The sequence below is a fragment of the Ambystoma mexicanum genome, chromosome 1q (genome assembly GCF_040938575.1).
Source record: "Ambystoma mexicanum isolate Mex_15411 chromosome 1q, UKY_AmexF1_1, whole genome shotgun sequence".
NCBI classification, from domain to species: domain Eukaryota; kingdom Metazoa; phylum Chordata; class Amphibia; order Caudata; family Ambystomatidae; genus Ambystoma; species Ambystoma mexicanum.
In genome coordinates, this window is record NC_090922.1 from 909,066,740 (window position 1) to 909,090,385 (window position 23,646).

Consider the following 23,646-nt stretch of genomic DNA (forward strand, 5'->3'; position numbering starts at 1 on the left):
CAACTCACTCCTTGTGCTCCCCAATTCCTCATGCAGTATACAGTCCTTCATTATTTTGTGCTACTTCTGCCTTTTGCATCCTTTCTCCCATTCTATTGCACTCCCAACCCCTCTCTATGTTTGGCCCCCTGACCTCCCTGAGCCCAAGCTCCCTCTACTTTCTGTACCTCCGTTCCCTCTCTGATTTCTGACCCACCGTCCCACTGCTTCCTCTCGCTTTCTTGCCCACTGCTTGTCCCTCTGGCCCACTACTCTCCTTCCCACTCCACAGCTCACCAATCACTCCCCTTTCTCTGCTTTCCCTCTCATATTGTGACCATTTTTACATTTTTCAAAACTGTAGATTTTGGCCCAGATCCTCAGAAAATGGGGTATCTAAAAATAGAGCAGAGGACAGGCTATTTTTAGAAAACCCATTTTTGGAAATTAGCAGATCACCTTATTATCAAACGTGACCTGCACATTTCCACGGGGCTGAGCTGTAGTGCAAACGATGCGCTGGGCAGCCGCCTTGAATATGTTTGTGTTGGAAGCGCTCCCCTCACAATGTTCTACAGGCTCCCTGCCCATTTCACTGTGACGGGCCCTTAGGGCCTGCCACTGTAAAATGCGACCTAAAAAACCCACCTTTCTATCCAGTTGGAGGAACAGAAATGCAGGTGAGACAGCAGCAGTCACACTTAAAAGTGTTGCAGTAGTTAATAAATAAACTGTCACCCCAGTGTACCTATTCAAAGCGGGCGCATAGGTTTGCCTCCAATTACTGCACAAAGCGCATCTTGTCAATTTGGGATGCGCTTTTCAATGCGCAGAAATGCCCGTGCATTTGTGCAAAGAGGTGAAAAAGGCCATCTGAATGGGCACATATAAAATGCGCCCCTTCAGATATACTTTTTTTGGATTGGGTTGCTCTTTTTTTTGCGCAGGTGATGAGATGTGTTAGCGCATTTCATTTCTTTATCAAAAAAAAGCTTTGAGAAATTCGGCCCTTGATGTTTTTTCTAAATGGTTGTTTTAAATGGAGGGAAAGTAGAGAGCAGGGGTTTGAGGAATGTAAGGAGAACAGGTAATAATGGAGGTCTAAAGAGTCAGGGGAAATGAAAAGTGAGGGGAAGAGAAAGGCAGAGAAAGGAGGCAAGTGAGAGAGGAATGGGGAGTGGAGGGGCAGCAATGTAAAGGCAAATGGTGTGACGTGGATAAACGAGGGAGGGGAGAATTGAGTGAAGGAAGGCAGGTGAGTATGCAAATAGCAGCAACATGCGGAGGAGAGCGGGATCTTTATAACAAAGAACCTTTGACAGAAATGGAGAAAGAATAAGGCACAACACCTTTCCGGCTGTTCCCCAGAACCCCTAGGTTCAGCTTTGTGTCAACCTCATTTCAATATATTTATTAGAGGTTGATGACACAGACACAGGGGCATCTGGGTAAGGACTGCTGTCCCTTTAAAGGTGTGATTGGTGGGTGATAATAAATGGGAGGGGAGTATAACGCAGCATGCTGCATAAAATAATCGCTCAAGCAGATTTTTTTTAAATAAATCAAATGATATTATTTTTAGGTCCACATTCCTTTGCAGGCTGCTACTGCACTCGTGCATTCAGGGTGGCAAACATAAAACTATACATGTCTTTTTGCTTGACCTATTTCTATAACAATGTATATTATGCCAGGTTGGTTTCTTTGCTTTTGGAAACCCAAACTCTAAAAAAATATTTGTGACCTATCACTTGGAAGATATGTAGATATGCAGTCAAGTGCATAATTCACAGCCTGGCCCCAAATACTGCTTTCACCCCTTTAGAGAAATGTGTGATCCTGGGCAAATCATGTAATCTCACTGGGCCCGATCTGCTGACAATGGATGTCAGTAGAAGTGATTTAGTTTGCAATTTTTGTTATGAAGAAAACCCCTCATGGTTTACTAAACTATTGAGTTGTTGCATATTCATTATTTATATATTGCTCAGCACATTATTCTCTAGCCTTACACAGGAAAACGTCTTTGAATGTCTTTACAAATGGTGTCCTGGAGTATTGAAGAGCAATGTCACTGCTTGTTATGTTATTTACTGTGATGTCTCTCTGATCTCTGATCATGACAATCAATACCTTGCAAATTAGGGTTCTGCATCTTTTGTGGACAGGTCCCAAAGACAAATTCGAAAATATCAGTGCATTGTATGCCTAACAGATCCACTGTGTAGTGATTTGGTTGTTCTGTGTATGTGTTCAAGAGCCTCACGGAGGAAGGCTCCAAACAGCTGTGCCTATTTTGGCAGTCTAACTACACAGCAACATATTTCTTTCTATATTGGCATCAAATGTGCACTTTGCCTTGTGTGCATGCTACAGGCTGCACTTTGCTGGCTGCTATCACCTTAACTGAAGACTTTGTGTGTGCTTTCCAGCAGGTTACAGACTGCTTGTGATAGCACACACAGCATCCAGCAGTGTTTTCACCTCTTTGCATTTTAGACTGGTTTCATCTGCATTAGCACCTTGCTCATAGATCAATAGCTAACTGTGACAGTTTAGTGGGCCCGAAAGAGCAGTGCTTTGGATCCAATCTTATTTAAGCAATCCAAGGGTGCCACAGACTGTGTCCACCCCGCCTAACTGTAGGCAATGAGAGACCCAATCAAATTGAAATGGGCCCCCTGGAGCCCTGACACATGTTTAGCCGGGCCCTGTGAGCAAGTGCTGAGATGCTCTTTGTTATTCCAATGTGCCCGACTGCCAGCAAGCAGGGATGAGTGTGTCTGTCTTGTGGCTGATATAAGGAGATTGGAAAGGTGGTGGACCAGGACATGACAGGGCCCGTTCATTGTTTGTCTGTCATCCGGGTGCTAAATCCGCCCCTGATACAGACGGCAGCACTGCTGAATGTAGTACACAATTGTAAGCATGAACTACACAATCCTGGTTATGTATTTTTTGAAGAAGCTGGCATGTCTGATGCATCATTTCAGTATTTTCAAGCAACACATCTAGACGGGGGCGCAACTAAATCTCAATATTTTTTTGGGGGATGCTAACCCTTCAAATGTTGGGAGAGGCGCTAACTTCAGAGACGGTGGGCGAGGGGTAAACTTATTTGTGTGGGGGGCATGTAAGTTCTTTAGGCATTCAAATGAGACAATTCTAGTGCAGCTTCAATGTTCCAAGCAGTTAATGCTCTCCTTTAAGTCTGAAAACACCCACTTAAGGACTGCCCTGAGAATGAGCCGTCTCCTGTCCCCTCTCTACCCTTTCAATCACACCACTGGCATGCAAGTACTAACCCCTCATCAAGATTTCAATTGTCTAAAAATGTATGCATATGAATGCAGGTGCTAACAGTGAAATGCTTTACGAGAGTAATTCAGGGCCTTTGTTAACAGGGACCCCAGGCGCCGTTTAACATCTGTGTTCTGTTCTGTCCAGCTAGGCTATGTTGGTCAGCAAGGTCGAGTCAACACAGCCCAACATTTCAGGGGCTGGGGGGAGAATGAAGTGAAGTCCGGTCAGCTCAATGGTGTTGTGGCACTGCACCTAGCGCATCATTACAGCAGTGACGCGTGTATTTTATTTGTAGGAGAAAGTACTTCAGTTGAGCCCTTTTGAAAGTGTTAAGCCCCTCCAAAAAAAAAGAAAAATACCTCCAGTAACCTGAGAAAGGGAAACCTACATGTAGCCCAACGTCCCAGCAAAGTAGACCAAATATAGCCCAACTCCCTCTGGCTGCGAAAAGAAAGATCACTGCCACCCCAGCTTTGAAAGTGACACAATCCCATGACATAGTACAGAACTCGTGATTGGGAGAAAATTAGTTAAACAAGCCACTAGTGTATTACATCGGCATTACAGAACAAGAAATAACATTTATTGTGTCGGCTAATTATGCTAAACCATTTCCAGTTGTCATGCCAACCACAAAGTTAGCTTGCTGGCCCCCTTTACTCTCTCTCTTCTCTGTAGCAAAGGGGTTGGCGATATTATTGGTGACTAGGCCAACAACATGCGCCAAAACCAAAAATGTGCTGAATGCTTTTTGCAGTGTCCCGAGGAGGTATTCATTTGTGTGTTTTTAGTGTGCATGTTTCGATTTACATGTCATATAGCGAACAGGAGAGAAGCTGATCTTGAGAACTGCATTCTTTTGTTGTAATACATTCCCTAACTAGTCACAGGCCCTCATTACAACCCTGGCGTTAAGGTTTTACCGGTAAGGGTGCCGGTACCGGTAATCCCTTAACGCCTGATTACGAGGTCCCTTTGCGGGTCCCGACCTTAACGGCTGGTCTGTACCAGCCATTAAAGGAAGGACCCGCAAAGGGACCTTGAAGGTGATTATGGTGCCGCATTTTGCGGTACCGTAATTACCGCCTTCCCCATTCCCATTGAGCCTTATGGGGCAAAAATGGGAATGGGGAAGGGCCAATGGTAAATGGGGAATTACCGCCCCGCCAACCTTGGAATGGAGCAGTAATTCCTCATTCCGCCATGGCGGATCCGGTAAATTACCAGCGTTAACCATGGCACTAAAAGCGCCATTGGTTAACACCGGGGTTGTAATGAGGGCCCAGTGTTGACTTACTCGCCGACACACGTAGCATTAAATATATGTTTATTGAGAATACATGTACGACGGCAGGCTCCGCCACGGAGACCCAAACAAACTGTCTCCCAGAACCTTTCATCCACACACTCCATGCTGGAATGTCATGATATCACAATGGTGACTTGCATATGTACTTCGCCTAAACTAATGCATGAATACTTGAACTATGTACATACAGCATAATGATAACTGGTTGCATTACTCTATTTTTGCTTACCATCTTAACACATCTCCCTCCTTCAAACACAAAGTTTTACTCAACATAATCTCTTTCTTAACACCCAGTCTCCAACATCATGTAAAAAAGATGTCTGACCTTGAAAACAACACTCTGAACAAACTGTGCAGTGATTTGCGATATTCTAAAATATATAATGTGTTTTTCTTCTTCCCAAGTGACTTTGCAGGCAAATTCCGGCTCCAGCTTGAAAGGATTCTTGCTGCAGGCCCGTACAGTTTCCGGTGATGCTATTGTGGGTACTTTCAAAATGTTGGACTCGGCAACCACCCAGACTCTGGCCTGCAGCGGCGCAGTATGTTGACTTTTGCTTTCTCTGACTTCTCTTGTTACCGATAACATTGACGCTTTAATTTACATGGGCCAGGCGCAAAGCAGAGTGCAGCCTTTTGCACGCGTCATAGTGCGGACACTGCTCTTTGTCGAGGCCACTTATTTTAAAGACCATACTAAAAGCTGACTTGTTGGACTACTTATGGAACCCAGGCACCAACAATGGAATAGCTGGTAGTGGACGTGGTCGGTATACCAAGAAAAGTAGACCTTGGTCCACCAATGCTGACCTTTGCAGACAGTGATAGCGTCTTGGTATACACCGAAATGGAACACATGGCAAATGGATACTGCTGTGGAATGCAAAGGCCATTTCATTATGTCCCTGTATTTTTCCACAAGCAAGTTCCCTGATTCACCTAGGGAATGCAAGGCAGGAGACGCTACTGGCTGTAGGCACCAGACAGCCCTCCAGCTAGGCGCATTCTTGACACTCTGACCTTCCATCTGAATTGCGCACCTTTAACCACTGGCTGGGGGTTCTGGGGTCTGCTCCACACCCACGTGAGTGCAGGGTGTGCATTTTAAGTCCAAGATTTTAAAGGGCCTATAACTGCAAATGCAATGTTTACATTTCCACCAGGGCTTTAAGTGGGATATGAAATGTAGGGGGCTGTGGAAAAGGGGAGTGGAACGTTGTGCTGGTCACCGTCAAGGGTGGGGGCTTAGGTCTGGCTACCATGAGCCCATATACATTTTCAGCTGGCATTGACATCACCAATGAGAAAGCACCAAAGTTACAGGCTGTTTTGTATAAAAGGGCATTTGGGAATAAACACACATTTTTAAATATGACATGCCGGTGACAGGCCACTGATAGATATTCAAAGCTTCAGCCCCCTTCTAAGCTCATAGTGCACAATGGCCTTCCTGATTAGTTCATTTATAATGACACCCTTATAATAAAATCACTGCACACCATACGTCTTATGTAGTCATTTTTACAAATGAAAATTTTGGGAGTCATGGGCTAGTGTTCCGGGTCCTAGGTATTTTCTGCAGCCTGTGGGGTTCCACTCTGGCCTACTTAGAGCCATGATTTTCACCACATATTGATGGGTGAATATTAATAAGGAAAACGGTCGAAATGCAGAATATTTACATACATGACATTTTTTTCCCTGAGGCCGAAAAGGGCAGAGTTTTGTCTCCAGAGAGCTCTCTCTGCATGGCATTTCCCCAGTGCCTGCTCCAAGACAGAGTAGTGCAGGTGTGGCGGAAACAGTTACACGAACGCTTGCATCCCAGAGCACATCATTCATTAAGAGGGGTGCAATCTGGAGCACATCCCATGGCCAAAATACTGCTGCTGCGAAATGGTTGCCTCTCCCATAGCATGTTTACTTAGTAGATCAATGTTAGTGAATTGTTTCTAATGCATCCTTCAAACATTAACCAGGCGAGGCTAGCACTTTCGTAGAAGGATGACAACATTCGGTGCGCTGTCATCCATACTAGGGATGCTTTTAAAAGAAGATGTATGCTGATCCTTGACTTCCTTGAGTTGGATGGCTTAATAATTCCATGAACTTGAGACTTTCCTCGAATGAGTCTCGGAGCCACCATGTTATCAAGAATATCACCAAACACGTGTATGGTGCATTGATTTCTTCCTAGATAGATTAGTGGGGCTTTCTGAGAAAATGCCCTTTATGGCATATCTGAAGGGGCGTCACTGAAACAGACCACTCTGTCTCCTGAGTATCTTCCAAGGGTCTTTATTAGGGTTTATTACAGAGCTAGGAAGGTGTTTCACTCCAACTTTTTAAAATGGTGAAGGGCTCTATGGTATTTGGCACTAGGGCCGTCCCTCTCTAGCTGGTCTCCCTTCGGTTTACCACTACCGTAACCCAGTAGTCCCTGACCGTGGTTAGTTTTAGGGCACGGTAACTCCTACGGTCTGCTTTCTGACTGGGGTTTATGAGGTTTGGCCTAGGGCCATGGCTTTCTGACTCCCTAGGGGCCTTGTCGCTGTCCCTCACCTAGCCTACTTACTTTTCTATAGAGTACAGGAATGGTGCCTTCTTCCACCTGTTTCAATTTCTCGTTTCACCTAGCCCTCTCCTACTCTGGTGTGCCAAGATGTTCCCCTCCTCTCCACTCTGCCATCCCCTCTGATGTTGCACTCCACCTTCCCACTGCAACCCTTCCATTTTCCTCCTCTCACTCCTTCCTCCTCTCCTCCTCCATTCACTACTACCTCCAACTACGCCTTACTACTCCTCCAACGTTACCTTTCTTCCCTCCTTCCTACTACTTCACCTCCTTGTCACTACTACCTCTCCCCTACTACCACTAACACAACTACTCCTACTCTACTACCACTTCTACTACCTCTCTGCCCCTACTACCACCAATACTTCTCTTCACTTACTACTACTTCTCCACTCCTCACCCTGGGATCAAAGGGTTCCATGCCATGTCACCGACAGCCATTTTTACGACTGCCTTTTTTACGTGGACACTATTACGAAAAAAGTAATAGAAATATATTTTGGGGGATTCACCCCAAACCCCCCTACCCCACCTATTTTTAATTATTCCCGACCCCCCTAACCTCTTATCTGCCCTTTCCCACACCCCAAAATGTCGATGACATTTTCGTAATAGTGTCCACGTAAAAAAAATGCAGTCGTAAAAATGCCTGTTGATTAAACAACGTAGAGATCAGATCAGAGAGAGAAAAGGAGAGAGAGAGACATGCAGACTCATTTGAAATGAGGCAGAGTGTTAAACAAAGGCGTTAAAATGAGCCTCATTTTCCAGCAGTGATGAGATGGAGGAGGGGCGCAGAGCGACGATAAGGGCTCCAGTCTGCAATCCTCCTTCGTCTTTTTGGTGCGTTTCCTTGTACAACTGCATGAGATTTTTAAGCAGGAGTGCAAAAAATGGATTCCTAGGGGATCCGCTTTGGTTTTGCACACGGTCAAGACCAAGGGGATCCCATAGGAACCCATTGTAAAAGCCACCTGCAGAGCGTATTTTCAGGCGGCGTTTACATTTCCATGGGTACAGTTACTTTCACTACATTGTTGTCATCATCCATTTAAAGGCGAGTTTACCATAGTCAAGTAGCATTTTGAAACTATTACACTTTAATATGAAAAGGCCAATCTGAAACAACAGTTACCTATAATGCAGAAGCCATATTTCTGTCTGCTTTCACCTATATTGTGCAAAATTTCACAATGTGATCCTCTCTGCCTAATGTTTCTTTTTGCAGAATTCCACAGTAAGCCACAAAAGCAGTACCCAAAAGTCAAAAGTCACAGCTGTTTGGGTTGCACCGTCCAGCAAAGCAGATGTCCGATTGAGGTGATGAAAGCAGATCATTGCATCATTTGTAGCTTTGTTATAAGGATATGTAAATGATGGTTGTGTTTTCCAAGAAACACTTGAAACTGTTCAATTGTGTTCATTTAGATGCACAAGAAGACTGACTCTGAGTGTGGCCTTTCACAGTGTTCCTAAAACACAAATGCTTGAATTAGGTCAATACGTTCCGTTCCATGGTAGTCTCATGGCTGAAAACGAGGGCGAACCAAGATAGCTAAGTGCCAAGGCTATCACTCCATGCTATCTACACACTGTGTAACCTCGTGCGCCCACTTTGCACTCTTGTTTATATTGTATATATTGCTTCTTCTCCTCATAATGCTTTGTATATATTTCCGTTGTCAACATGTACATTTTATATTTGTAACTAAGCTTCGCATATTATTGTAAATGCTGCGCCTTGATACCCGGGTACATCTGCGCATTATAAATAATAAAACAAACAAACAAACATTCAGTATTTCATAGGGCCAATTAACAAACACATTTGACTTTGCATCCATGCTTTTAGCTTCGCTTTACCCCTGGAGAGGTCTATGCTACATAAAAAACAAGGTGCACCGAATAACTCAGACTCACAAGAGTAGCTCTGATGCATGCAAGTTACTTGCGAGCTTGGCCCCTATGTTTGTCAAACCTCTGGGCAGGAAGGTTACACTCTCTTGAGTGATTGACGGAGATTCGCCAGGCCAATTCATCCTTCATTGTATAGTTATCAGTCAAGACTGAGATTATGCAAAATGTTTCCAGTTTGAATGGTTAATTATTTTATTTTAGGTGCAGATTATTCTGCTGTGCATTTTTTTGTCTTTCAAGGACTGCTTAATTTGCAGGAAATACATGGACCAACACAAAGATATGTAGGTAGCCTTGAAATAGAAGTGTGTGATACATGGCATATTTAAGAAGGGGACCTAGAGGGCCTCCTTAGAGAAAGGGCAACAACCTTCCTTACTACCAGTGATGAGTGGTATTTACCTCCAGAGGTTCAATTCTGTCTTTTATAGAGACACACAACTGATTATCACTGGCACTAAAATTACTACCTTAGAAAAGTTACTGCCGTTGGTAAAAATACTGCTGGCGGTAAATGCACTATCAGTGATAAAAGCATTACCACTGGCAATCCAGTATACTAGCTACCACTACCGGCAGTGTGGGTTGGGTAGGGGTTCGAAGCCATTGAGTTATGATGCAGGAGTCGAGGAATTACTCAGGGTACCATGTTTGCATGCTAAGGCTGACAGTATGTTATTTACCACTGGCAACGCATTTAACACCAGGGGGTATATTTTACTAAAAATTCGCAAAAGTATTTGTTTGCCAATGATCTATTTCACGACTGGCAGTTTTTACCACTGGTGTTGATGAAATATCTCTGGTGATGAAAGGCAATTGCAATACCACTGGGATTACTCTATGGAGGGTAATCTCAGTGGGACTGTGATTTACTACCAGTGAAATGTGTTACATCATAAACCCCTTGGCTTCTGAGCTCAACAAAAAGCAGTCAAGGCACAAATAGTAACTTTGGGTTCATCTCTGTGTGCCCACAAATACCCAGAATAAATGTTGCAAAGCAAGTAGCATTCCTGTGATGGTCAGTGACAGGCTTTGTAAGCCAACAACAACACATTATTTAGTTTGCCCTTTTTTAAAATGGACTGCAGTAACGAATGCCACCATGCGCCATTGTCTGCTTACTCCTAGTTCTAAGTCAGCACAAGTACATTGCAATACCTTTAACTTCGTATTATGTCTTGAAGCTTTGTAGCATGTGAAAGATTGCCATCTATACAAGCCTCATTACTCTAGGGGCGTCGATTTAACAAAATGCCAGGGGTAGAGGAAGTGACATCACAGACCTGATGACATCACAGGTGATGTTACTTGACCTTTGACCCAGAAGGCATCAGTTCCTCTTTAATCCTGGTGACATTACCGGAAGTGGTTTGCGGGCGTAAACCCCCCCATAAACGTAAACATTTTAAAATACCAAATACATACTGAAGCATGACAAGAATATTTTAGATACCAACCACATTTTAACAAGGGTGCTGCCTTCACATTCCAAGGAAGGGTCATGATATGATACGGTTAGACCCCATAATACAACAACAGCAATATAGGTTCCACCATCGGGTTCGCTATTTGAAGATTCAAATATATCTACAAGCAGTAATTATGACAAAGCATTGAGCAATTTTGGGGAGTGCAGTGACGATTCTTGCTGAAATGGGCTCCGACAAGCTTACATTGATGGAAAGCCCTGTGAAGATGTGCAACAAAATAAAAATTGTAAAATGGGAAAAGAATTATAGAGAATGTCATAGTGTAATCTACAAAGGGAGCAAAGCACACACCTGGGGAAATAAAAGGAGATACAGTTGTCTGTGATGAGATTCCCAGGCCAAAATATCGTAACATTTATGTGCGCTTTCGTCTTAACTTACTAAACTCCCTACAAGAGGGATCCATTGGCAAGAAAGGAATCCTCGGCTGTGTGAAAATCCGGTGGAGGCGAAACGCTAAAACATTGGCTGATTGGCTGTAGAGCAAAACTACGGCAGAGGAAAATGTGGTTGAAAAAGTTTATAAGGAGATTAGAGGATTTAAAGAGGGAAGTCATGTGGGCGAGGCTATTGCATGGATACTCTATCTTAATGACCATTGCTTCAATGAATATTTTAATAGTGATACACAAAATGTTGGAAAATTAATTTCTCGATTAGTCCACCATAATAAAGTAGGGAAGGGAGTAATTTGTTGGATAGGTGGGAAATGTAATTTTGGAAGTTAGAAATGGAGGCCCTGTGAGGTATATAGTATAGGGTTTTATATTGTATTGTGTTGAATTAATTACTGTCTGTAATGTTTGTTTTAGAATGTTGTGTCTGAAATAATTTATTGCACTTTGTAATGAACTAAGAGTTGCAAGGTATAACATTTTTAATAAACTATAAACACACAAACAAAACAGGCCGAGGCAATGGCATAGCTATGCCACTTCACCATTGTATGGCCAGTTACTTCCAGATTATGCCAATTATAGCTGCATGCTATTGTCATTATATGAAAAGTAGATCCCCTACATTGCCAGTTGCTGCGATGATACAGTATCCAAAAATCCAATAGATGCAAGTCACTTTCGGTGCACAGGAGAATTAAAGCTTCAATTAATGGTACTGATTTGTTATTTATATAGCGTTTTCGCCAAAACACTGTAAATAGCACATATCTATATACAATTATCATCCCAACCAAAGTTGGCACTCATTTATCAACCTCAGAAAAATGAAAGGCTGAGTTGGCCTTGCCAGGATTGGAGCCAGCGACAAGCAGATCACGCATAGATCTCAGCAGCAAGCGTTCAACCCACTGAGCTATTTTACCATTTTGCTATTAAAAATACAATACCACCATTAGAAAGCATGTAAAACATGGCTGCACAATGTATGCCAGACACATAAAAAAACTCTTATCATGCTTGCTGCAGTCTTGATGATGCACGTTAAAAAAAGGCCTTGCCACAATAAGACATACCTAGACCGACAGCATCAAAATGCCAATCTAACCACATAATAACACTTATCATGCTTACTTTATCATAGCTGCCCAGACAAATATACAATGTCACAGTAAGGACTGGCTGCACCCAAATGCCAGTCTAGCCAGGTCATTACACTTATGTTTTTTTTTAATCAAGATTCCCAGGACAAAATGTCAAGCTACAGTAAAAAATGGCTAGTCTAGCTGCAGCAAAATGCAAGTCTAGACACGTAATAACTCTTATGATGCTTACTTCATTATAGATGCCCATATACATATGCATAACACAAGGAGAAATGGTTAGGCTGACTGCACCGACATTTCAGTCTAGACAGGTAATAACACTTATCATGCTTGATTTATTATAGAAGCCCTGTACAAATGTCATGCCACAGTAAGAGATTACTAGTCTGGCTGCACACAAAGACCAGTCTAGACAGGTAATAACACTTATCATTCTTACTTTATTATAGATGCTCTGTAAACATGTCATGCAATTAAGAAATGACTAGACTCGCTGTACCAAAATGCAAGTCTAGTAACTAGTAACACATACCATGCCTGATTCATCATGGATGCCCATTACGTGATAGTGCACCACCCTCCTGACAAATCCCTTCTCCCTCCCACTCTCTTACTCCAATCCCAAAATCAACTCCTTGGCCCAGCATTACTTCCACGTCTCTCTTCCTCATCCCAGTACTTTTGTATGAGTCAAGGTGCTTCATGGGCAAGTACTGGGACAAGGAAGAGTAGGACCTGGAGTAATGAAGATTACTGTTAACTAATCTAGGTATTGAATACAGGCATACTATTCACATACTCATTTACGCTGCACCCATCCCCCATTCACTCACACACCCAGCCACCCATACATCATGCACTCACTCACACACATTACATAATATACATATACATACACACCCTTTCAATGCTCGCATGCACTCACATTTACAAAAAAACACTTCTTACCTTTTTCAAAATTCCTTGCAGCTCAGAGGAACTCCTCAATGACTACAGTCTGGCCTCTCTGTCTCTCATGCTCCACGCAAGGTCTGTCTTGCGCAGACAAGGGAGCCAGAGCGTTCCATGTCCTGTGGGGTGTGGGAGGGTTCTTTTTGGTGTTCATTCTGACTTTGAATCAGACTCACTTAAAAAAAAAAAGGAATGCAAAGAGGGCTATCAACTGAGAGCCCTCTTTATTTTTGGTTTCTCTCTGCCTCTGCAACCCTCAGGGTTCACAGAAGCAGAGCAAGGGGCCACACATGAGTTTTCAGGGGTCATAGGTGCGACCCCTGGTGACACCCAATTGACATTCCTGCACTGCAGGAATTCTGATTTGCCTGGATTGCATCACATCCACTCTATCTATCTATCTATCTATCTATCTATCTATCTATCTATCTATATCAGGCAGACACTCTGTTAGCGTGTTCCTTATACAATTCTACACCATTCCACCAATCTGCACCAAATGTTGCATGGTTACCTGTTAGGAACATCCAGACATTACTGGCTACATGACATTTGCACACCCCATCTCTTTCCCCAGATTTCACGGTTGCCTCGAATTGGCATAACATCAATGTGATTGTAGATGGACTGGAAATAGCAAATTTTAAGCATCTTGATGCAAAAAACAAAACTCAAGGTCTCAGTGGTACATTGCCAACCACATGTCAAGGGCCTACGACAAACCGTTTCCGAGATATTTGCACTGCAATGCATCTCAACACACAGCACCGCATCGGGGTGAGGCAACAGGTGGAGAGAGCGCACAGTAGGTCCCAGTATGCAGCAGTATGCCAACTCTTGCCTCCCCTCCACGTCTTGTCCAGGGTTTGTAAGCCAACCACACACACCCATTCTCAGTTCAGTTTACTTCAGGGTAGAAATCAATTCAAGTGATAAGCAACTCGGAACAGCGATCTACATGATGATTGGTTTCGAAAAATTTGAGATATTGTTTCTATGTCTGTCCACAGAACCTATGTGGCATACGGGTACTTTTTGCTAGTTGATTATATAATTATTGATGCTAGTAATCCTGTTAATTTTGTGTCTTACAGAGCTACTGTTCTCCAGTCTTATGGTGTATTTTGGAACAGGATTGAAAGCCAAACAATCCAGCCAGTAAGTGAATATCATTTATCAGTAAGAACTTTGGATGGTTGTTCAGCATGTCTAGCCACATGCAATGTGTGTTGTGGATAATTGATGTGTTTAAGACCATGATTAATAGAACAGGCTTACATAGCCTCCCTCAATCACTATCCCCTCCCTTCAATAGACTGTAGGAATGTATTCAAATCCAGTTATGTCTACCAATCTTTCCACCAACTAGTGATGAACATGAGCAAGGCCAATGTCCTCTCTGTGTGGCATTCCGCACCACTGACCACCAGGCACTCGTCAGCATCCTCCACACATTGATGGCCATACATGACTATGCCCTGTAATTGTTCTCTTCATTATTAATACCCCCCTCCTGTCTGTGTCTATGGTGGACTGTAATAGCTTAAACGGGACGTGTGGTGCTCTCCACATTATGACCCCTCTAGCATATGCCTAGTATGTTGCTCCTATTGTAGTCCCTTGCCATTTTCTTGCCACCACCCCTTGCTTCTCTTTGGTCAGTTGAGATTCTTGTAACAAGGCAATATCTATTTTCTGTCTTTTCAGGTACATCATAACCTTATTCCGTTTGATGTAAGTATTTAACCCCCCTACATTCCAGGTCACTATCTTCAGGTCTCCCATCTCATCCATTCCCTACTCCCCCGTCTCTTCCCATATCCTCCTTTTCTTACCTATTGGCTTAGGTGGCTTGTGTCTGTATGCTCGCTCCCTTTTAACTCCCCAAACTCCCACCCCTTCCCCCCTTGAAACTCCCCAACGTTCCCTCCACCCACCACTCTACCCATCCCCAACTGCTGCCCAGCTCCATCCCTGGATCTCAGGCTACCCTGCATCTAGTCCTTTTCCTGGCCTCCCACGGTACTTGGAACTCCACAGGGGGATACCGCTCTACTGGCATCCCGACTAAACAAACTATTGGGGGTAAGAACGCATTCCCTCCATGTCTCCCTCACTAGTGCCACAGTCTACTAAGCACACGTGCATCTTAAGCCCTTCTGTGCACATATCACTTATTACATTTTATATTTTGGCCAGAGGCCTGTATCATAGGTATATATAGAGTTCAATATCTAAATTCTCTTTTATGGCTATGGCGAGCCCCTTTGGATTGTGTTACTACTATGTCCATATTAGTGTTGCAGCCACTAACTAACATCGACTATATCAGTCAGTAGTATAGTACAGGAGAAAAGCCGGTTCACTTATCCTGTACGCTCTGAGTCTGGCCCTCCGCCCCCGCCGGGCAACCCAGCATGTCCATCCAGCTCGCTGCTTCCCCTGTCTCGAAGAACAATGCCTTGCTCTTATGTAAGACTTTCAATTTTGCTGGATGCAGCAGCATGTATTTCATATAGCCAGATTCCCGCAGCCGTCTCTTAACCACCACGTAGTGTTGTCGTCGTCTCTGTACCAACAAGGTGTAGTCCGGATGCGCTGTAACAGTTGCTGATGCCCTGCTTTATCGTCCCACCTTTGCAGAAGTGCTCCAGAATATTCTTCCTGTCTTTGTAGTTCAGTATCTTGGCGATGATCGCTGGGGAGGGGCTCCCCGTTGGGGTCTCCTAGCTAGGGCTCTGTGCACCCTCTTCACTGTGAACCCTTGGGTGAGCGCTCCTGCACCTATCTCTTGTATCAGCATGTTCACTACATAGTTCGTCGGGTCCATACCTTCTTCTCCTTCCGGTAGCCCCACCACACGCTTTTTATTGCATCATGCCCGCCCTTCTGCCTCTTCTCCTCGGCTTTCCAGATTGTGCACCTGTTGCTGCAATATATGAACCTCCCTGGTGTTGACCGTGCTGGTATCAGTGTTGATTTTCACTTTGCTTTATAAACCACTCGTGCGCTCCGCCAGCGCTGTCACGTCCTGTCTGAGGAGGTTGACGTCCACATTGACCGCCTCAATTTTGAATTCCAATGAGGATTTTAAGTCTGCCATGGCTTTATCGAGCTTGCTCTCCCATGAGGATTTCAGTTCTGCTATGGCTTCCACGATCTGTTGATCATTACACATTGGAATGGTTGTTCCTCGTGTATCTCCTCCTGCATGTGTGGACTTGTCCGGTGATTGGACGGTTTAGTGAAGATATCTACCATGGGTTGCTTCCCTTTAACCTTGTTGATCTTGGACATCATCACTTCTTCCATATTGTACTTGCCGCTTTCACTTCCAGGGAGTCTTGTATCCAGCAATGGAGGCAGCCGCTGCTAACGCGTGCCCTGCACGTATTCTTTACTCTCTGCCACGTCCTGTACTACTCAGCGCCCATTCTCGTTGCAATGTGAGGTGTGTGTATTCAAACTCTATAGTTAGTCCTTCATTCCATCTGCTGGGGCTCATGTGACTCTTCAGCAGCCCCTTGCAGCCCCCCTAGCTGCTATTTGTTATACTTCGTCCTTAGTATCTCACAGGATCAGTTTAATTCAGCCCCTTGCGCCCCGTTTACTGCCTCAAAGTATGCCATCACGCCAGTTGGTGCTTCCGTGTTGGGAGGTTACTTATGCCACCCGAGAATTCTTGGCTGTTCCAGTATCATATGCAGACTTTGTTTGCAGCCATCACCCTGCGTGAAGGTGTCCATGTGTATTTGTCAGTGGGCTTGTATTTGTCTACACTGATCCACAGGTGTGCGCCACATTAGCTGGCGGTAGCAGGCTCCATTCATTCCACTCACAGTGCAGGCCAGTCCCGTCATGAATCCATTCAGTCCTTTGTTCTCAGGCTGAAGTTGGAGGCCATTTTCCTTTCCAGTCGCTGCAGTCCCCTTTCGTCACCTTTCCTCCTGTAACTGCAGTACCACAGATTGGTTTGTTTTTACCAGGCAATCCACGTGTTCCACATAGTTTCATCCAGCTTCTGATGTATTTTCATGACACGTGACGTAGTTCAGGTAGCTGCAGCTTCAGGATCATAAAAGGATCAGCGGGAGACAGCCCAAGAGTCGTCCTATTCCATGGCTGCATAGCCACGCCCTATATCATGCATAGTGTTCCCTGTGAGGGCCACGCCATAAATTAGATGTTTGTGGAACAGAAATGATTTTAGAGAATTAGTTATATTCACTAAATATAGTGCAAACTGTTAAACACTTCTAGTCCCTTATCTATGGATGCTTAAACAGATCCATATGTAATGGGACAGGAAAGGATGATTTCACATTGTACGTTTTACTGCGGAAGATTACATCTCCAGGCCAAACTTGTTGTGCTGAAGGAAAACTCAATAGGAAGGGAGTGAAAGCAGTGCCCACACATGTGCATTTAAACCAGAACACACGTCTGTTTAGTGAAAGTCACACACACGTTCATTAAAAGCTGAACATGCATACTATGAGAAGACGACACCCATATGTGTTTTGAGTAGAATGCAAGAATCAGCGGGAGTATTGATTTTGAGTGCAAACTTGTGTGGGACAAATGTATGCTGGTCATTGTCTACATTTAAAAGGCATGCATATAGCCTATGCATTCACTACCTCACATTTTTGCATGATAGCCAAGTTGAATGTACATGGGCAGATAAACATTAATTGTTCAAGTAACTTTTCTCTGGTATATTTGCTTTGAACGCTCTGTGGGTTCCAGTAGGACAATTCGTGAATGGCAAATTGTGTTTGAGCCTATTACATTGTGGTAATCTCTATGGTGTAAAGGTGGAGACCCCTTTAGTTGAAGTTACGTAATTCCTTTAAAAATATTTTGAATTTGTAAAAATAATCTTTTTTTTCTTGCAGGACTGAGTACCATGGGCCATTAAATTAGTCATGCAACCATACTAGAAATAAGGAATTTAAACGTGTAAAAAAAAATCCCTATTCTACCATGCTATGCATATTTTCACTTTAAAACTTATGAGCACATTGAGAGGTGTTTAGAGGGAAGAAAGGGTCCAATAGTGTTGGTGAGCGGGGCTTCTTTTTTCTTTTTCTAGGAACATGCGTTACATGCATTTGCAAATATTTTAAATATAATAAATAAAGTAATGCAGGAAGTGCAGGAAATGAGTAAACAATGTACATTGATATGTAGCACTCTTCTTCGAGGGCTGTTGAGGTAATTACTTATACCATAATTGATGTGCTTCTTCGTTTAATATGGAATGCCTTTAGTAAAGATATATGAACCTTATTGATATAGTTGGACCCACTAACAATGTATCTCAAAAGATTTTAATGTAATCCTTAATATTATTAAATCTGTGTGTGGAACTAATAAATAATATGTCCCCATAAGATAATACATCACACAATGTTCATATATTGAAGCAGTACACTTGTGAGTTGGCACAATAAAATCTTCTCAAATTAAAAACCATACATTAATAAACACATACATAAAATGTGCCCATCATGCAGCATCAATGACTTGAGGTCCTGACACTCAAATGAGTATTTTTCCTAGAAGGACACATCTTGGCTTCTGTTTTCAAGCTATAAACCCATAACCACGTTTTCTTTTTCTCTGTTTTTAGTCTGTTTCAGGGAGTCCAACAGATTCAGAACCAACAACATCTCCTACGGAAAACCAGGGGATGATATCAGTAAGTTTATGATTTCTTTCTGGTTTCCAATGTAGAAAATGCCTTAGTCGTCATACGGTTATTTATTAAAGACACAGTGATGCTCCCACATATTCCTCATCTTTTCAAACAGCTACAGATGCTAACTGGATGCAGAAAAATGTAAAGAGCGGCCATAGATGTGCCTCTGTCTGGCTCTATCATGACAACATGGCCCAAATAGTACAGAATATGATGTAGCTCAGAATTCTTTTGGGAATGTTTTGGGGAATTCTTTTGGGAATTCTTTTGGCACTTTGAAACAGTATTTTCTTATTGTATAAGCGCCTAACAAGCAAACAATAAATACATAAAAAAAAAAATGTTGTATGCAGTTTTGTAAAAATTGTGGCACATTTTAGTGCAGGCTCACAATATTTGAAGAGTCTGAACCGCTGGAGGAATTTGTGGCAAGTTGTTCACAAGAAGCATCGGCTGATGCCAAAAGTGTGCTTTTTGCAAATTTGTTATTAATCCATTCAACGGTTTGTTTAAAGATTATAAACATGTAGGCATTATACAGCAGCTGCCGTTGGCACATTGTTACACACACTCCATCATGAGTTCTGATGTGAGTGCTGCAGAAAATCTGTGATGGCATTGGACTCCTCACCAACCCTACACATTGCAAAGTAGAGTTCTAACAGGCAATCATTTAGCTTGTTAGCTTTGGCAGTGGGAACTTGTGGTACACCTGCAGTTGTCAAAGAGCATTGTTGGAATGGCAAGACTGGTCAAAATGATGGTTGAATGCAATCTTGGGGTGGTTCTGCTCACTCTGCGCTAACCATTGAAAATCTGAAATATATGGACTTGCACTGTCTCCCGGTGCTATAAGGTATACCCAAACCTTACCTGAACTTAATGGATATGGTTTAGTACCTGAGTATGGTGCTGTCCCTCCAAAAAGTGGTTGAGTTAGTTAGCATATGGACCTAATCACGAGTGGGGCGGTATTCCTGGTTTAATATCCACCAAGCGCTATTTGCGTTAATGCTGTGATGTGTAGCGTTAACAACACCAGATCAAGAGTTGGCGTGCACGCGCACAGAGCCTTGGCGTTAACACAAATAGTGTCAGGTAGAAGAAGTGGCTGTGAACCCGAAAAACCAGCACGAAGTGCGCAACCGTCGAGCTACTGCGCTATTAGCGCCGCAGGAAATGTATCACGGCCGGAACGGGAAACAAAGTGGTGGCAATTTTGGAAATCAAAATCCGCCAAAAATCACAGCCCCTGTAAGCCATCCACTCTTGGAAAGCCTGAAATATGTCACAGGAGCATCCCAGGGGCAAGTCAGCCTTAAACAGGCTCAGAAAACCCAAGTTCTCTGACCAAGAACTTGCTATACTTGTGGTGGAAGTCATGGGCCATCAAGAAGAGCTGTATGGGCCACAGCAGCTCAAGACACGTACACAGTGGCGAACCCAGATCTGGAGACAAGTGAGCCAGAAGGTGACAGCGGTGGGCTGTGTGCCCAGGGATAGAGAGGGAGGACTGCCGGAAGCAGTTAACGACTTGCAGGTCTGTGTCCATGGACTCCTGGCCCAGCACAAGAGAGAGAGCATGGGGACTGGAGGAGGGCCAGCACCCCCACTACCGGAGCTCACCCCTTGGGAGGAGCAGATGAGGACCCCAATAGACATGGGCACATTTGAGGGAGTTGGAGGATCGGAGGCTGGTACCGGCACCCAGGAGTCTGTAGGTGAGAACCCCAACCCCCCCTTCAAAAATGCATAATTCTGTCAGGCCAACCCCTCAAAACCCAGTGTGAATTTATGTGTTTGCAATGTGTGTGATGCACCACAGCCACCTATGAGTGCTCCCTTGTACCACCGTACCCTAGCACCCCCAGGTATCATGACTTGCCTGAAGTACCTCCAATGTATCAATGTTAGCCCCAATGGAAACAGATCCATTTTCAGTCCACAGCAACATGATGTGTGCATGCCTATCAAAGCCCCCCCTCACATACAGCGCCATGGGAGCTGTCCATTCACAACAGACACCTGAAGATGACACACTAACATGTCCCAGCAGTGTGTCTCCCCTGTAGCACTTTACAACAATCACAACATAGTGAACACCAAATATGTAATGGCTAAGCATGATACAAAATGTGCCCTAACCCACTATAAAGCATGAAATGCATGATACAAATGTATGCTGCCCTCACCTCATACCACACCATATGTACCCTACAGGCATGCAGTGATCATTGAAGGGCAATGTTGATGCGGAAGAAGCAGGCACATCCAGCCGCATGCCGAGGTGTGCATCGACAAGCACTACCATCCCACAAAGGCACCAACCTGAGAAGGCAAGGCAGGACACATCTCGGGTCATCCCACTGCAGCCCAGTTAGACCGGCTCAACGTCCACAAGGCAATAGGGTGTCACCGCCTCAAACGCTGGAAGCCACCAGGGATCTGCAGGATGTGGAGGTAGCCACCAGTGGGGCAAACACGGATGAGGGCCACACATCCACTGAGGAACAACACGCTGCACCAGTGTTCTCACCCAGCCAGAGTGGAACTCAAGGAGATGGGCACACCCCGAGGGACCCCGGAGCAGGTGCCAAAGGAAACAGACACTCCCCATGTCCCTGCATTTGTATGTTGTGCCTGCACACCATTACCCGATGTGGACACCCCTTTTAATGGCACCCCTGAAGGCAGCCCCTCCAACCACGGCAGCCCCACCAGACAGGCTGCCATGTCCAGCGTCAGCTCCTCAACAACCCCGCGCAGCCTTGTCAGGCCAATCACACCACACCTGTCACGATCACACAGGTCCCTGGCGCAGGAGTGGATTTAACCAACCACTCCGGCAGTGGTCTTGACGCCTGCAAGTCAGAGCTTATGCAGACATTCATGACCAGAGCAGGGAAGGACGGGTAGGGTCTCGTTTAGTGGATGGGTATGGGTGAGTTTAGGATAACCGGAGAGAGGGATAGGTAGAGGTTATGGATAGGGTTGGGGAATTTTGGAAAGGGTTTTGATTGTTGCGCACCTTTTACCACCTGTCAAACAAGGTGGTTCTAACAATCCTTGAATACTGCTACACGGTTCATGGAATTGCAATAAGCAGACTTGCTCACAATGCCATACCAACATAAGAACTGGGCAAATTTCACATAATGCCAGTTTACAACTCACTGAATTACACATTAAATGCATGCACACTTAGCTGTCAAGTAGTCCTTGTCCAGATATGTGGTCCTTGGTCGTCGCCAGTCGAGAGCTGTCAGTCCTGTGCTGTGTCCTTAGCTTTCAGGCAAGGTCCAAGCTACAAAGGAAAAGTACAGATTTACTGCGTGTTAATACAGTTTGCGGTCATTCTCTCCTCGTGCCACACTCGTACACACACACACAGACTCTTGGGATCGCTATTGATGTGCATTGCTGCACGTGGCTTTCGCCAATGGGGTGTTGTCCCTAAACTTTGCTGGCTTAATGCTACTCAATAATGCTGGCACGAGCATTGCCGCGTGTGGCTTGCAGCATGTGTTTTTTCCATTCTGTGTCTTTGGGAGTTGCGTTTTCCTAAGGCTGACAAAACGTGTCTACGTGTGTCTAAATAAGAAGTCACAGCTGCAGTGCAAAAGAAATAAATCAAGGAAGTAGCAACTGGTGATCCGCCAGAGGCGCGGCTACTTAGCTTTGCATGCAGACGCAGAGGTGGTTGTTCGGGCAGAATTGGCCCCATGCGCTTCTCCAGTACACCTCTGCGATGCAGCAGCACTAATCTGTAGGGAGCGAGGGGCCAGATTGCTGGTCTGGTGGTGCCCCTCGCGTGTATATTCGCCAGAGCTGCTCTGCACATGCCCTTTCTGCTTGGATTGTCATGCACAAGCCCCGTGACTCAGGGCTTGCGCATGCGCGGTAGCGCGCCACACCCGGTCTCCTTCCTGATTTGCTGCCCATGCCCAAATCATGCTGGGCATTGTAGTTTTGGCATGCTTCAAGCCTACAGAGAGGACAACGCAGTCTCCTGTAAGGCAGCATGCCCTTCTCCATGGGTTTCAGGACTCAGTGTTTTAAATAAAAGCATGACTCAAAGCACCTACAAATCTTTTGCCTTTTACTGTTTTTTACATGTTTTGTCCGTTTCTTCTGCCCCTTTCCTGGTCTGCCCCTGTCAACACCTGTAATAGGATGGCTTGACGTCATAGAGGAACGCCAGCGGAAAATCGATCCACAACCGGCACATTAAGGCAATAAGCCATGCCATCCATAATGCAGCCAAGAGCATGGCGCATGACAATGCCCGCACCCGTAGAGTGGTTGAGGGCTGTACAGAGGCCCAGACTGGATATGGACAGAGAGTCTGTGAGCTGTGTGAGGGCCAATCTGCTCATGCAGAACAGATGCAGGAGGCGAACAATCTGTCCGCCAGGAGCAATCCCATCAACCTCTACGACACCCACAGAGGGATCCTTGGAGGATTCACCCAGGTGACATTCCCTGTGCAATCTCCCATGCCGCTCACCAGAGGGACCTGGACATGGGAAGTGTCGACTACCGTCATAGATGGACCTAGCACAGTTGGGCTAAGTCCCGGCCACATGGACACAACTGCTCTGTTTTGGGATGTTTCAGGGGCGAGGGGGGGATTGTGTGCTGGGGTGTTAAAAGGTGCAAGAAGGATTGTGTGTCGGGGTGTTTCATGGAGGAGGGAGTTTGTTCCACAATCAATAAATATGGGTCATAATGCATAGAAAGCTTGGACATTCTCGATTGTGTCAATGTGCTCTTTATTTTAAGAGTGATATTTGTGACATGTACCCATCCACCAGATCAAAAATAATTGTCAATCAATGCCTGTCTGGCCAACCTCCCCTCCCTCCCCTCATCCCTGTGTGCATTTGCCACAGCTACGGGCACATGCTC

General features: G+C 44.6%; 1 protein-coding gene across 1 annotated transcript in view; it reads left to right on the forward strand.

Moving 5' to 3' along the window:
- Window positions 1-23,646, forward strand: part of LOC138559368 (putative ferric-chelate reductase 1) — a 482,214-nt gene that overhangs the window by 175,481 nt on the left and 283,087 nt on the right. Inside the window, exons 4-8 of the mRNA XM_069642735.1 lie at window positions 5,000-5,136; window positions 8,398-8,489; window positions 14,129-14,192; window positions 14,742-14,768; window positions 18,670-18,738. Coding sequence (XP_069498836.1) covers window positions 5,000-5,136; window positions 8,398-8,489; window positions 14,129-14,192; window positions 14,742-14,768; window positions 18,670-18,738 — 389 coding nt within the window. The remainder of the gene's footprint in view (window positions 1-4,999; window positions 5,137-8,397; window positions 8,490-14,128; window positions 14,193-14,741; window positions 14,769-18,669; window positions 18,739-23,646) is intronic.